Source organism: Setaria italica, chromosome IX (assembly GCF_000263155.2).
Source record: "Setaria italica strain Yugu1 chromosome IX, Setaria_italica_v2.0, whole genome shotgun sequence".
NCBI lineage: Eukaryota > Viridiplantae > Streptophyta > Magnoliopsida > Poales > Poaceae > Setaria > Setaria italica.
The window spans coordinates 13154048-13167835 of NC_028458.1; the positions used below are offsets into that span (position 1 = coordinate 13154048).

A 13788-nucleotide genomic window follows, 5' to 3' on the forward strand; every position below is an offset into this window, starting at 1 on the left:
TATTTTTCTTCTCATTCTTTTATTTTTCCTATATTGCATACAAACACTCTATTACAAACTTTTCTACATTCTTAAATCATGTAGGATTGCAAATGTCATGTAATATTCCTATGTTTTTCCTATTCCTATATTTTTCCTATTCCTACATTTTAAGATTCCTCCATTCCAAAAAGATTAAAAAAAATATGACCAACTAATGGTAGCAAACCACACCGCAAATCCCTTCTGAAAGGAAAAAAAATATTGGTAGCAAACGGAACAACGTTAAACACAGAGACCGGAGCTAAAAAGCACTTGACGCTTGTTTTGCTGACTTGGGACCTGCGCAAGCAAGCTTTCTCTTACTAAAGCTAGCGAGTAGCGAGCCCGATTCAAGGTAAATCTTGCTGGAACCAAACATGCCATAATTTTCACTGCTATTACCAATTCTTAATGTAGTTCGAGACATGGCAAATTTACTGAATATCTTTGGATCATTATGCTAATAGTAAATTTAATTGTACATTTTGTATTAAAGATTCTCCTCAATACGGATAGCATGTCCATTTGGATCCTTGACACTGATTATCTTGCCTTGCCCGCTAGTCTCGTCTTGCCAGGTAAAGCGAGGTGAGCTTCCGACTGGATGCTTGTTTCCGTTGCCACAGCTCACATCGGCTCGTACTGTAGCTTGATCCGGAGGGGGCGGAGTTTGATACAAAGTCAGGATCGATCCGGCGGCCACTATTGTGATTATGATGACTACAATCTTTTTTTCAAGTAAATAGCCATAGGTTGCTTAAAACCAAATTATATGAAATGTTTAGGTTGTTATTGGGAAAATCTCTTCTAGGATGTTGATTTTTCATTAAAAAATGCTATAAAAAACCTTATAAGGAGAGAGAGATGCGCTAGTCCTGCGTTCCACCGTACCACAATCTTTTGACCCAACTCGGTAAACCCTCTCCTTCTCGTTTGAACTCTGTATGCAGGCATGTGGTAGATCTATATGATCTTCAGCATTAAAAATAAGCAATCTTATTGTACTGCATCTGCATGCAAGATCAAGATTTTATTAGGGGCCCCAAGATGACGAGGAGGTCCACACTAGGTGTGCTTCGACTTCGATTCATCGGAGGCTTTGGCGCCATAAAAATTTCCCAAACAGCTACCAGGCCAGGGGGATGCCTTCAAGCGGATCGCAAGCGTCATCGCTTAACCTCTCTGTTTACCAATTTATTTGGAGTATATGATACATGACATCAGCGCATTGCCATCTGCTAACATCTATCTGTACAAAAACCAACTTGCAGTTATATATGCATAACTTGAATAAAATATAAAATTTATATGGAATAATAGTTGAGCTAATTTTAAACGTGAATTCCAAAAGAAAACATATGAACACTATAAAATCATTCATCATAAAGTCCTTTCCTTCCTCGTTTCGGGAGGAAAATTTTCCTTTTGTTCCAAATGGGGGCTCGCGGCTCGCTTTGTTTTATGTAGCTAGTATGAACAAATTGCTAGTATTATTTCAAAAATCTTTCCTCCAATAACCTAGTCTCCGTTTGACCGTTTGTAGGAGGATCCGGCCAACTCCCCTTCCCAAATTGCCGCCTCCGCTCCGGTGGGCGGTGGCCTTCCAACCCGCCGGAGAACCACCGCCTCCGCCCATGTCGCTCCACCGCCTCAAGGAAACCCTCCACGCCTGCTCCTCTTCCTCCTCCCAACCACAAACCCAGCCACGCTCGCCGCCTCCTCCCGCTCTACTTCCGCGCAGGCCCCCAAAGACCTCCCTTTCGGAGCAGCTCCTCCGTCTCGAGGCTGCCGCTGGCTCGTCGTCCTCCTCCTTTTCTTCCAGGATCGCACAGCTTCCACCCGTTCCCAGGCCCCCGATCGAGAAGCCGCGGGAAGACGACGAACCGACGCCGTCGGATGAGGAGGAGGAGAGAAAAACTCGCCCCATCAGCCGCCCCCGCCCGCCTCCGCTACCAGCGGCGGCCCTCGAGTCCCGCGGACCATACGAGCCACTTGTGCTCTCGCCGCCCGGAGAGCACCCCGTCGTCCAGGTACCGTACAATATATATGCAGCTCTTCAAATTGCCTGCCTCTCTTCGGGGGCAATAGGTTCGTTAGGGCCTGTTTGGAAAGGAGGCATTACACGCGAAGTAGTTAAATTTCAATTCCCTAGGAATTGGGGTATTACAAACGGGGCATTAAAGTCTTTCTCGTTGGGAGGGAAAAAATTACGATTTTTTAACAATGTAGCAATAAACCCTACTTCTTGGGATAGAGGGAGAGCTGAGAAAACATCACACGAGAGTTTGCTACGGTATTATTCTCTCTGTGATTCCCTTCAGTTTTTCTCATTTAAATTTGAAATGATTTTTTAAACGAAGGTTTATCTCATTTAAATAGAAATTGGTAAATCAAGATACATTGCAATAGAGACAGTTCGAGCGAAAGTAACACGCATGGACAGGAGGAAAAATAATTGAGGATAAGCTACTTGCATGCATTTTTTGTATGTAACTTAATTTTTACATGTTCCAATGTGCTATTATCATGAGAATTGTATTAAGTTGATGATGAGCTGCTTGTATTTTTTATCAATTGACATTCAGGATTCACAACTGACGAAATCTCAAGGCCTCTTATCAATACTACTTAAAAAAGAAGCTTAACTATAGAACTACTCTGTAGTAAAGGGGCTAACAACCTATCTTTGAGGGGAAGATTGTTGTCCCTTTTTTTTATTTATATTGTTCCTTCTGAACTGCTACTGTTTCTTACATAGACTCCTTTAGTTTACTTCCTCTTTAATGATGAGGTTTGTTTTTGCTGATAATTTTTTCCTGGCTTCAAGAAACATTGTAAATACTTGCACAATACATTTCTGGACTAGCTTTGGTTTATGCTAGCCCCAAACCACTAAAAAAATTGCTCTTGGAAAAGCTCTGGTGTGGCTAAGGTTTTGGCAAAACAAGGGTGTTCAATGTTGCCCAACGCTGTACAAACGTATCAGTTACAAACATGCACAGTAAATGTGATTTGCTCATATGCACACCATGCTTTATAGCATAGAGAACTATGTTCCTACATGATTATTGTTTGCAAACCATTATTCTTGATTTTGTTTCTCACTGGATTATCTGAATGGTTTTACACCTTTGTCCACTGTAGTATTATTTTCTGATCAAATTTGTTTTCATCCAGTATTGTGTTATATTGCCATGGATAGAAATGTTTTTTTTTCTTTTGTCTCTGTCTGAGACCTGATTGTTATCATTATTCATCACATTTACTTTCTGTACTTCTCCTTTGTCTGATTGTAGGTGCCCCCATCCATAAATTGTAGGCTACTTGCGCATCAGAGGGACGGTGTGAGATTCTTATACAATTTGTATAGAAACAATCATGGTGGTGTGCTTGGAGATGACATGTGAGGCTTCAGAATTGCTTATGATCCTTTTCTTTAAGTAGATGTATGATCCTCTTTTTGTTCTTAAATAATCCAGAAGTTAACCAAGAGTGTTCTTTTAGATAAGCACTTATTCAACCATATAAGATGGTGGTGGGGCTCCAAACTTTTTTAGGGAAGCAACTAGTCTTCTCAACGTAGTTTGTTAGTTCTGTTGCAAAATACTTAGGCCCCATTTGTTTGGGCTTCTACTGGCTTCTGTACGACTTTTTAAAGCACAGGAAATGAATTGGAAAAGACCATTTTTGAGAAGCAAGTTTCAAAAGTTGCCTGTTTATTTGAAAAGCAAGTGGCTTTTAGAATTGGTTTATCAAAAGCGGACTTCTTTGCTAGCTTTGTACCTGGAATGGATCCATCCTCCTCAACCAAGCACGAGGTGGGACGATCCCATCCCATAAAAACAGGGATAGGATCACAAGACCGTCCCATCTCACCTTGTCTCCAAACCAAACACATGCCAAACATACAGGCCCTAAGTAGAAAATTGTTATGTGCCGTCTACTTCCAGGAGCTCGGCTTATTAAATGGACATGATCTGCAGATATGTGCAATGTTGATGTAGTGCTAATCATTATTCCTATAACTGCACTTCTTATCCATTCTTTAACATTATTCCTCTTGTGATTTAGGGGTTTGGGAAAGACCATTCAAACTATTGCTTTTTTATCTTCTGTTATTGGCAAAGGTAATGGCCATGAACAATCAACAGACAAAGGAAAGAAGACTGGTCCTGTACTCATCCTCTGCCCTACTTCAGTGATTCGGAACTGGGAAAATGAATTTTCTGAGTGGGCAGAATTCTCTGTTGCTGTCTATCATGGTCCAAATCGTGAGTTGGTTCTTCAAAAAATTGAAACTCAAGGACTGGAGGTACTCATTACCAGTTTTGACACTTTCCGAATTCATGACAAGATTTTATGTGGTATCTCGTGGGAACTTGTGGTTGTTGATGAGGCGCACCGTCTCAAGAATGAAAAATCCAAGTTATATACGGCGTGCTTGGGAATAACAACTCAAAAGAGGTTTGGCCTCACAGGGACCATAATGCAGAATAAAATCATGGAATTATTTAATCTGTTTGACTGGGTTGTGCCTGGCTGCTTAGGGGATCGAGAACACTTTCGAGCCTACTATGATGAGCCTCTAAAACAGGGTCAGAGGGTAAGTGCTCCTGAGAGATTTGTTCAAGTTGCTGATGCACGCAAGAAGCACCTTGTTTCCGTCCTCAGGAAATTCTTGTTGAGAAGGACAAAAGAGGAGACAATTGGACATCTTATGCTTGGGAAGGAGGATAATATTGTTTTCTGTAAAATGAGTGATGTTCAAAAGCGTGTTTACAGAAGAATGCTGCAACAACCTGACATACAGATCCTTATTAATAAGGATCTCCGATGTAGCTGTGGAAGTCCTTTGCCTCAGGTTGAGTGTTGCAAAAAAACTGAACCAAATGGTATTATATGGTCTTATCTCCACAGAGACAACCCGGATGGCTGTCCTATATGCCCCTTCTGTCTTGTTCTTCCTTGTCTTGTCAAGCTTCAGCAGGTTATGTCCTGTTCTGTAATATTTTGGTCAACGGCAACAACAACAAAAACAACAAAACCTTTTTTTATTGTTTCTGATTTTTTTTAAAAAAATCTGATAAATCTTCCTATATTATAGATTAGCAACCACCTGGAGCTGATAAAGCCTAATCCAAAGGATGAGGTTGAGAAGCAGAAAAAAGATGCTGAGCTTGCGGCTGCTGTCTTCGGTGCAGATGTTGACTTAGTTGGTGGTAGTGCTAAAAGTGAAAACTTCATGGGTCTCAGTGATGCAGAACATTGTGGAAAGATGCGTGCACTGGAGAGGCTTCTGTCATTGTGGACTCAGCAGGGTGACAAGATTCTTCTTTTCAGTTACTCTGTCAGGTTGTTGTTCATTTATGCGCTAACTATTTAGCTGATATACTGCCACAATGCCATGCACCTTAGTCTGATCACTTTTGATCTATATCAATATTTAGTCATTGATTTGCCAAATGCTTTAGTTATTGCTTCTATGCCACAAGCTAATGTTGTTTACTTCCTCAAATTTAGACTCAAAAGACATATTGCCAACTATTCTACATGAGTCCTGTTCCATCATTCGAAAAATGCATCTCCGTTTTGACTTCTGACTGAATCTTATTCTTCAGATCCACATAAAGTAGGAGAAGCATATTTCAGAAGATCTCTTACAGTTGGGCCACACTTGTTCATAAAAAATGATAGAATGAATAAAAATATCTTTCTTCCACTCTTGTAAAGGCTTCTCCATTCTTTTCAATTATTGTTAAATTTTGTAATGGAAAGTCTGTCACTTCATTTGCCATATTAGGTGTGCTTGGCTAGAGCATAAAAATCTTACTTATTTAGGCTTTCTATGGCCCTATCTATGCCAGACCATCTGAAGTAGAGTTGTAGTTTAGATTTATATGTTTGACAATGATGTTAGGGTGTGATTGGATTTGAAACTTTTCTACCTTGTGACCACCATTTTTCATGTTACCTAACTATTGATCGAAATATGAGTAGCTGAAGTCAATGGTGAAAATTATTCATGAATGTTGGAGTAACTTGATTACTGTTTCAGTTATCTTCTAAATACACATGCTTTAGATACGCTACTTGTTCTCGCATGCAGAAGAGGAAGAGAAAGGGGGAGAGCTGAATGAGACATGTTCTACTTGTATCATCATTGCATTTTTAGTTACTCGATGGATTTCATTTGTTTCTATGTATATACAGGATGCTTGACATACTAGAGAAGTTTCTCATAAGGAAGGGTTATTGCTTTTCACGCTTTGATGGAACAACTCCCATGAATGCACGACAATCGCTAGTGGATGAGTTCAACAGAAGCCCTAGCAAACAGGTGAATTTTGGTACTTCTATCTAACAGATTTTGGAAGAGGATAGTCGAATTAAGTGGTAACTTCTTTATACAGGTTTTCCTCATATCTACTCGGGCAGGTAATTTAGGTGTAAACCTTGTCAGTGCTAACCGTGTGGTGATATTTGATCCAAGTTGGAACCCTGCCCAAGACTTGCAAGCACAAGACAGATCATTTCGGTATGGACAGAGACGTCATGTTACAGTATTTCGCCTACTTGGTGCTGGTTCGCTTGAAGAGCTTGTTTATTCTCGACAAATATATAAACAGCAGCTTTCCAACATTGCAGTCTCAGGAAAAATAGAGAAACGTTACTTTGAAGGTGTGCAGGTAATACTCTCAGCTATTGAAGTTTTTTTTTCCCTAAGATTGAACAGAGGACATGAAGTGTTTTATGAGAAGCATGTGTGCCAGTACAATTTTGAGCTGTCTAGGAACGAAAGATGATGAGGTTTATTTTCTCAATTCTCTTGGATTGGTGTAATCATGAACTAGAATTTTAATCCATTCTATGGGAGCGCAAAGCTTCTCATCTACACCAAAAAGGATCAAAATATGTTATTTTCGTGTTCTGACATCTGTGTTTGCCCGAGTTACCTAACGCATTTGATTTCAGTTCCATAAGCATTTTTCATGCTTTCCAAACAAAGGTCTAGAGATGCATGTTTCTTTCATTGTCTTCTTATCTTCAGAGATGTGTTACTATTGAGACATTTGATAAGGAACTTAATGCATTGAGCAATGTATCAAATTTACTAAGTATTGTAACTGTTACACAGTATCTCAGTTTTAGGTCCAAGACCTAATGCAAGATGTTAAAAGTTTAAAATTCATAGTTGACATAAAGCATCTGGATGTATTGTTATGGAAAAGTGACATTGTGTAATCCACAGAATAGCAGTATGAATAATTGCCATTAAATGGCATTTGAGGAAACTCAAAAAACATGTCACCACTCATCAATCTTCCTATGCATCTTTTTTTCACACATCAGCGTATCTTTACCTTAAGAATTTCAATTTGGGCTGTTTTAGCCGTAATAGCCTCATAGGCATGACAGACTTGGTGCATTCATGCGTGCACAATAGTTTACTTTCAGATTGGCCTTTTGGGCTACTATAACAATAACGGCTTACTCACTATATATATATGCTTGGTATCTCATTTGGATAATTTTGATTTAGGATGACAAGAAATTTCAAGGTGAGCTCTTTGGGATCTGCAATCTGTTCCGTGACTTGTCTGATAAGCTTTTTACTAGTGAGATTATCGAAATGCATGGAGAACATTGCAAGAGTAGTGCAACTGAAGCAACAGGAATAAGAGAAATAGTTGATACTGATTTATTTGGTTCACAAGAGAATAGAAAGTCTGCTACTGCAACAACAGATTCTGACAATCAGAATTTGGTTGATTTTGGTATGCTCTTTCTCTGATTTAAATTACTTTGAATTTACCATATAATATACTGCATAAAAGATTTATGGACCAAATGACTAAAGTGTACTCATTACTCTGTTAGATTCAAAGGCTGATATGGAAAACTACTCATTTATTTTAGATGTGGTCTAGACCTTTTGAGATACTGGCTTTATAGATTTTGAAATACTGTACCATTCAGTAAGGTGTTTATCTGTAGCCAATATTCTGGATTTGCTGTTCAATCTCTTGTTTATCTATGCTAAAAATATGCAATGTTTACCATTTTTAAATTGATGCTATTTTACACGGTGTCTTTGTAATATTGAGCTATTCTTCTGTATCCTGAAGCTGAGCAGTTGTTTATTGATCCGGCTATAAATATACTTCTTGCTGAAAAGTGAAAACCTATTAAAAATAATTTTCGCCCTTTCACTTCCTGGTGGATTATCTAGTACCTGTGTGTTCCATGCTGATGATTTTGGGAACATTATGTACCATTCTCATGTTGAGAACATTAAGTTTCTGCATGATTGTAAAAGAGTTGCCTGACAGGTTGACTGCTGTAACCTCCCTCCTTTGTCGCTGATCCATTTTATATTTTGGAAGTAACAAATTTGGCCTGTTTTAACAGGGATAGTTTATGCCCACCGTAACGAGGACGTTGTGAACATGGGAACAAATGGAAGAGATAAGGATGGAACAGATGAGACTGTTGAGAGCTCCTCGGAGGAGCTGCAAAGTAAGCATGAAACAAAGCACACTGTTAAGGTGAAATCTTCTTCACTGGAGCAGAAAAGAAAAGTGGTGAAATCCTATTCACTGGAGCAGAAAAGGAAAGAGTTCAGCCAGATCGCATCTTTCATCGGCATGGATGACCTTGAATTCAGCAAGTGGTTGCTAGCAGCCTCACCTGTCCAGCGGTCCGAAGTACTGCAGAAGTTCAAGAGGAAAAGGAAGATGAAGTGCGAGCACAATCAGAATTGATGGTGCAGGCCCTCAGAGCTACTGCAGACTATGCATAGTGTTTAGCTCGTGTAGAAAGTTACGGTGGTTATGACAGGTAATGGAAGTCAAATTGACCAATGGCACTGATTAATAGCTGATTTCAGCAGCCGCACTGATGTCGACAAGTTATGGCATTCTTGAGGATTCAAGTTGGGCTCAGGAAAACCTTGGTCGCTTTGACAGGGTTCAGGTGAAATCTAACCGGTGAGGCCGTTACCCGTCATGGTTCAGCTGCCTGAGCCCTTGTATAGTGAATTTTGGTTAGCTTAGTCTTTCATAGTTTTCCTAATGATGCTTGTAGGCGTTTACTTGTGTACAGCAATGGACAACAAATTTGTTTGTAAGTAGTGTCTAGAAACTGGAAAGTGTCTTCGTTTTGCTTTTTTTTCGCATCAATATGCTGGAAGCCAGGAATGCATGACCATGCAATAGTAACGGAAGGTGGCACCGTCGTACCCCAAACTCGGCAGCCGCGCAGGAGGCGGCGGCGGCGGTGCAGCAGGGCTACCGATGGGTGCGACTGTGCGAGGATCGCCACGGTAGCTTTTAATTCATTCCAAAAAATGCAAACATCCGTGCAGCTCAGTAAACAAACAACAATCAGCAGGTGTACATACTCTACATGCACGGATACACCAGATCCTACTCCATCGGCAATCACTTAATCACTAGTAATTGTCACCGTTACGTTAAGCAGCCCGTCACAACTTGGCGTACAACTATACATGACTCAATATCCGCAACCATCTTGGCCTAGATATTTTCTTGTACAATGGCCACATAAACAGGTACGCAACGCTACAGCTGCATGCCAGATAACATTCAGATGCTACTCGTTCTATCCCAAACTTCTGCTTATTTATATCCACAATCACAGCCAATTCACACTACGGGACAGCTCGTGGTCATGGGTGCCTAGGAGAAATCACGGTCCGGGAAGAGCAGAGGGGCGATGAGGGTCCAGATGTACAATGCGGCGGTGACCCACTCCGTGCAGATGCGCACCCAGACGGTTGTCCATCCAACATCCATCAGCTCTGACTTCTCCGATGCAGCGCTCGTCCAGCCAGTCAAAAGCATGGCTGAGTACATGCTTGCGAGGGCGAAGATGAGGTGGAAGAAGGTGTAGGAATAGCTCACGGGGCGCGGTTCGGTGTCCTTGTCAACGCCTTTGCCTGTCTCCTCGTCGCCAAGTAAAGGGTTTTTGGCTCCTGCATGCATTTTTAATCACCATGGTTGTCCACCAAGAACAAGGCTGCACAGGAGTGTAATTGGCATATTCTTACCAGATCTAGGAGACGATGGTGGTGAGAGGAATGTAGTGGAAGATCCAGCACGGACAGCAGAGTACACAACAGATAGTACGGTAGTGAGCATCCCAAGTATAAGAGCGCTCATTGAAACCTGCTTAGAATGCATGTGAAGCCCATTGCATTCGTAGCCATCCGGTTCACTTGAGAGACTACTGTAGCACAGGTATGCACAGTAGACAGAAATGACAGAAGCAGGCATAATGCTTCCATTGACCTGGAAAAGGAACCAGTATTCCATCACACCATAACAGCAAATTTTATCAGGTAATAGCAGAGAACTGCATAAATCGTTGCATTGGAAATTTGGATCATGAAGACAATCAAATGTATTCAGATTTCCTTGCTGAAATACTAAGGAATCAGGAGCCTCCAAATGGCTATCTCAAAACCATACATAAATATTCTTGCTATATTTGTTTTGCATATCCATAGCATAGTGAAAGCTCAAGGTAAAAGAAAAGGTCAGGTGACTATTTATTAATAACTTGAAGTAGTTTGACATTTGAAGTGGTATGTTACCTGGGGGTGCAAAGCAACTATTGCAAATGCAAAAGCAAGAATAAGAGTCATGACAATAAAGAACACGTTGAGACCACAGTCATGACCAGAGGGATTAAACCACATGAAGAGCACACCAGAGAAGGCGAATGTAGAGAGATAGCAAACCACAGTCACTACCAGTAAAGCTATTTCCCTGAAATATCAAATGAGATGCCATAATCAATATCACATAAGATAAGCTGGGTTCAAGCATCACTATCTTGTGTTTAGCGCACTTACCACTTCTGCTCATCTTTCTCAACCCATGAGTCATTCCAATTATTTGTGAAGTCTAAAAGCATCACAACCTGTACTAGAAGAAACAAACCAGATCCGAACTTTGACAGTACCTCTGCAATTCAGATCTCAAAATTAGTGAAACTTCACTAATAATGGCAATAGGAGGTATATCTAGTGCGACCTATAAATTAGCTGTCTCTGACTTTGGAGATAAGATCAACACAAGAGGAGAAAAAAAAACAAACTGAGGAGCAAACCAGAATGTAATATACCATTGTAACAATATTTCCAAGCCCAAATATGACAAGCAGTATAATTATCAAGAAAAGAGATAATGTTAGGGATCTGCACACGCTGTCATGTGCACCTTGTTACTCAAAACATGTTATGATATGCAATGCACACTTGAAGTGCACTTGAATTTTTGCAAGTGCACTATGGTCATCTCGCATTGTTGTGCTGGAAGAGAGAGTAACATGAATGATCAGGGAAACGAGCTTACCGTAAATAGTTGTTACAATGTTCGGAACACAGAACATAAGAACAATGAGTACAGCCCAGACAGCAATCTTTGCAACCCAGCCACCATGGTGCCATGCATCTCGCCGGTCATTCTGGTCTTTTATACCAATCATCATGATGGCAAATATTGCAAAAAACAAGAAGTTCCCCAGGCTTACACGAAGAACAGCATTCATTTGAAACCATTCATCTGGTGGTGTATGTTCAAATGCATTTATCCCTGCAATGCAGTAAATTTCTGACTTAAAATGGTCATGAAATCGATGTCTCAATGGCTCATTTGATTTAACAAAGAAGAGTGATGTTTGAAATAAAACCTCATTAAAAATAGACAGCTTCACATATCAAATATGCTCTGTACCAGTATACTAGCATGCATTTACTGTAAATAAGTAAAATCGTTCTAAGCGATGAGAACAAAGACCAGATAAATGTCCAACGATAAAGTTGCATATCAGCAATATTAGGGTATTTTTTAAAACCCCAAACATTAAAAGACTATCAATCTGTGCTACAGATTCTCAACCTGTACAAAACTTATGATCTATGTCACTCAAACAAAATTATAGTTCTACAAATTTACGGGACAAAAACTGTTGTGTGTCTGTGTGTGATGGGGGCGCTGTGCCCAAGAAAGAGCAGAACAAATGCATCTGTACACTGCCAATGTACAATACAGCTATCAGGAGGAGATTTCAAACAGTAGGCAACAGCTCATGAAGTTTCACAACAATAATTCAGAGCCTTCTTGAAATATTAATTCTGACTGTCCTTTTCAGTGTTATTCTATACAAGTATCACCCATCGCAGAATAGCATTAAATTCAAATTTACATGATGATAAAGATAACCAATGAGATTTTATGGACAGCTTGGTTGCACGGTTAAGCTTGTATGAGATGGTACATAACTGCAAAAGGGGGGGTTCTAACAAGGAGCAAATCCGCACAGGCATAATGAAATCCATGTACTAGGCAGCACACATGGGCTCAACCTACTACTGTGAATGATGGCACCAGTAAAATTCAAAGATGGCCTATAGTTATACAAAACTTCGTGATTTATGGTATCTGCAGAACTGTGTTTTATCTTGTCTACCAAATGGACGCTCTGTAATACAGTAAAACTTTTCTCCATCTCTAGCCTTGAGGGTATGTGGAGAAATGTAGCTAATTCTAACTATCCAAGAGAGCAAATATTCACGCACAGAGCACATGAAATTATCTTGACTTCCCCGAAATTTCAAGTTAAGGGCGCCCTGGATTCACCTGGATCAAGCTTAAAATTGATATCATGCATGCGGGGGGACACAAAATGGATGGGCCAGAACAGGGACTAACTAGTACGCATCTGGGGCCGAATTCCCCAACTAGCTCCCAACCACACAGATAGAGGTCAATCTTGCACGCTACATCACAATTACCTAGTAGTACCACCAAAATTGCAGATAGGGACTCCAAACAGATCGACCGATCCTAGAAATCGGGGGGAAAAATAAACAGCAAGAGCCTCGAAGCGAAGATGAATCAGGGCTGAAGGATGGGAGGGGTCGAGGGGGCACGTACATGGGATGTGCTTTAGGAGAGGCGTGGCGAACTGGCGGAGCAGGAAGGAGAGGATGAGGGAGGCGGCGAAGAGGCCGCAGTAGGCGAGGCGCGCGGAGCGGCGGGACACGGCCGACGCCGCCGACGTGCAGAGGTTGCAAGCGCAGCCCGCGCAGGCGGACGCCAAGCACGACGCGCACCACATCCTACGCCGATCCTGTCGTTCCTGCGCGCCGAATCCGGCTCCTCTGGTTTGTCCTCCACTCCACGGCGTTGGAGCTCGCCGAGCCTTCGAGTTCTCCGGTCCTGCTCCCTCCCTCACAGTCACAGCCTCACAAGGTCAGCTCTGTGCCTCTGTCCACGTGGACCGTGTGTTGCTCACGCAACACGCTGCTCCTGCCTAAAAATCCAGAACTTCCATCCTTAATTTTTTTCGTGTTTTAATTTTCATCAACAAATATCATAAAATATTTTGTCAGTTGATTCTGAAAAAAAATGCATACGGAGTACGTAGTATTTGAATTTAGTGATGGGTTGTGCGCTAGAACGTGGTTCCAGGCATGTCCTTTCTTTCGCTTCTTCTTTCTTCTTTTCATCCATGGCGGAAATTTTTAGGGAGCTTGGGCTCCATGGACCTCACAGATAGGGAGTTTCACCTCTTGCCTCACGTTGGATCCACCCTAACTTACATTCTAGAAAAAATCTAAACACTATTGAGGCAGAATGAGAATAGTGGAGTAAAATTCGCACAAGACTTTGCAATCGCACACTTACAATCAGGCTAAAGACCTACATCTTCACCTCATCAATGGGATTTTGGCATTTT

At 41.1% G+C, this 13788-nt stretch overlaps 2 protein-coding genes across 2 annotated transcripts; one reads left to right on the plus strand and one right to left on the minus strand.

The window, feature by feature from the left end:
- Nucleotides 1-1509: 1509 nt before the first annotated feature.
- LOC101783350 (switch 2) lies at nucleotides 1510-9200 on the plus strand. The gene is made up of 8 exons (XM_004982518.3): nucleotides 1510-2051; nucleotides 3318-3424; nucleotides 4093-5008; nucleotides 5126-5373; nucleotides 6232-6358; nucleotides 6432-6707; nucleotides 7562-7796; nucleotides 8431-9200. Exons 1-8 carry the CDS (start codon nucleotides 1656-1658, stop codon nucleotides 8781-8783), a joined length of 2658 nt encoding a protein of 885 aa, XP_004982575.1. The 5' UTR covers nucleotides 1510-1655; the 3' UTR covers nucleotides 8784-9200.
- A 168-nt stretch (nucleotides 9201-9368) lies between these two features.
- On the minus strand, nucleotides 9369-13323 carry LOC101783752 (probable serine incorporator). Its single transcript, XM_004982519.2, has 6 exons — nucleotides 12984-13323; nucleotides 11400-11639; nucleotides 10898-11009; nucleotides 10637-10811; nucleotides 10091-10331; nucleotides 9369-10015 (listed from the first exon to the last, which is right to left on the minus strand). Exons 1-6 carry the CDS (start codon nucleotides 13165-13167, stop codon nucleotides 9720-9722), a joined length of 1248 nt encoding a protein of 415 aa, XP_004982576.1. The 5' UTR covers nucleotides 13168-13323; the 3' UTR covers nucleotides 9369-9719.
- Between the last annotated feature and the right edge of the window lie 465 nt (nucleotides 13324-13788).

Coding starts and splice junctions, on each gene's coding strand:
- LOC101783350 (XM_004982518.3), top strand. CDS start 1,656: ATGTCGCTCCACCGCCTCAAGGAAACCCTCCACGCCTGCTCCTCTTCC. Junction 5,009..5,125: donor GTCTTGTCAAGCTTCAGCAG/GTTATGTCCTGT, acceptor CCTATATTATAG/ATTAGCAACCACCTGGAGCT. Junction 7,797..8,430: donor TCAGAATTTGGTTGATTTTG/GTATGCTCTTTC, acceptor CTGTTTTAACAG/GGATAGTTTATGCCCACCGT.
- LOC101783752 (XM_004982519.2), bottom strand. CDS start 13,167: ATGTGGTGCGCGTCGTGCTTGGCGTCCGCCTGCGCGGGCTGCGCTTGC. Junction 11,010..11,399: donor CATTGTAACAACTATTTACG/GTAAGCTCGTTT, acceptor TCTGAATTGCAG/AGGTACTGTCAAAGTTCGGA. Junction 10,812..10,897: donor GAGAAAGATGAGCAGAAGTG/GTAAGTGCGCTA, acceptor TTGATATTTCAG/GGAAATAGCTTTACTGGTAG.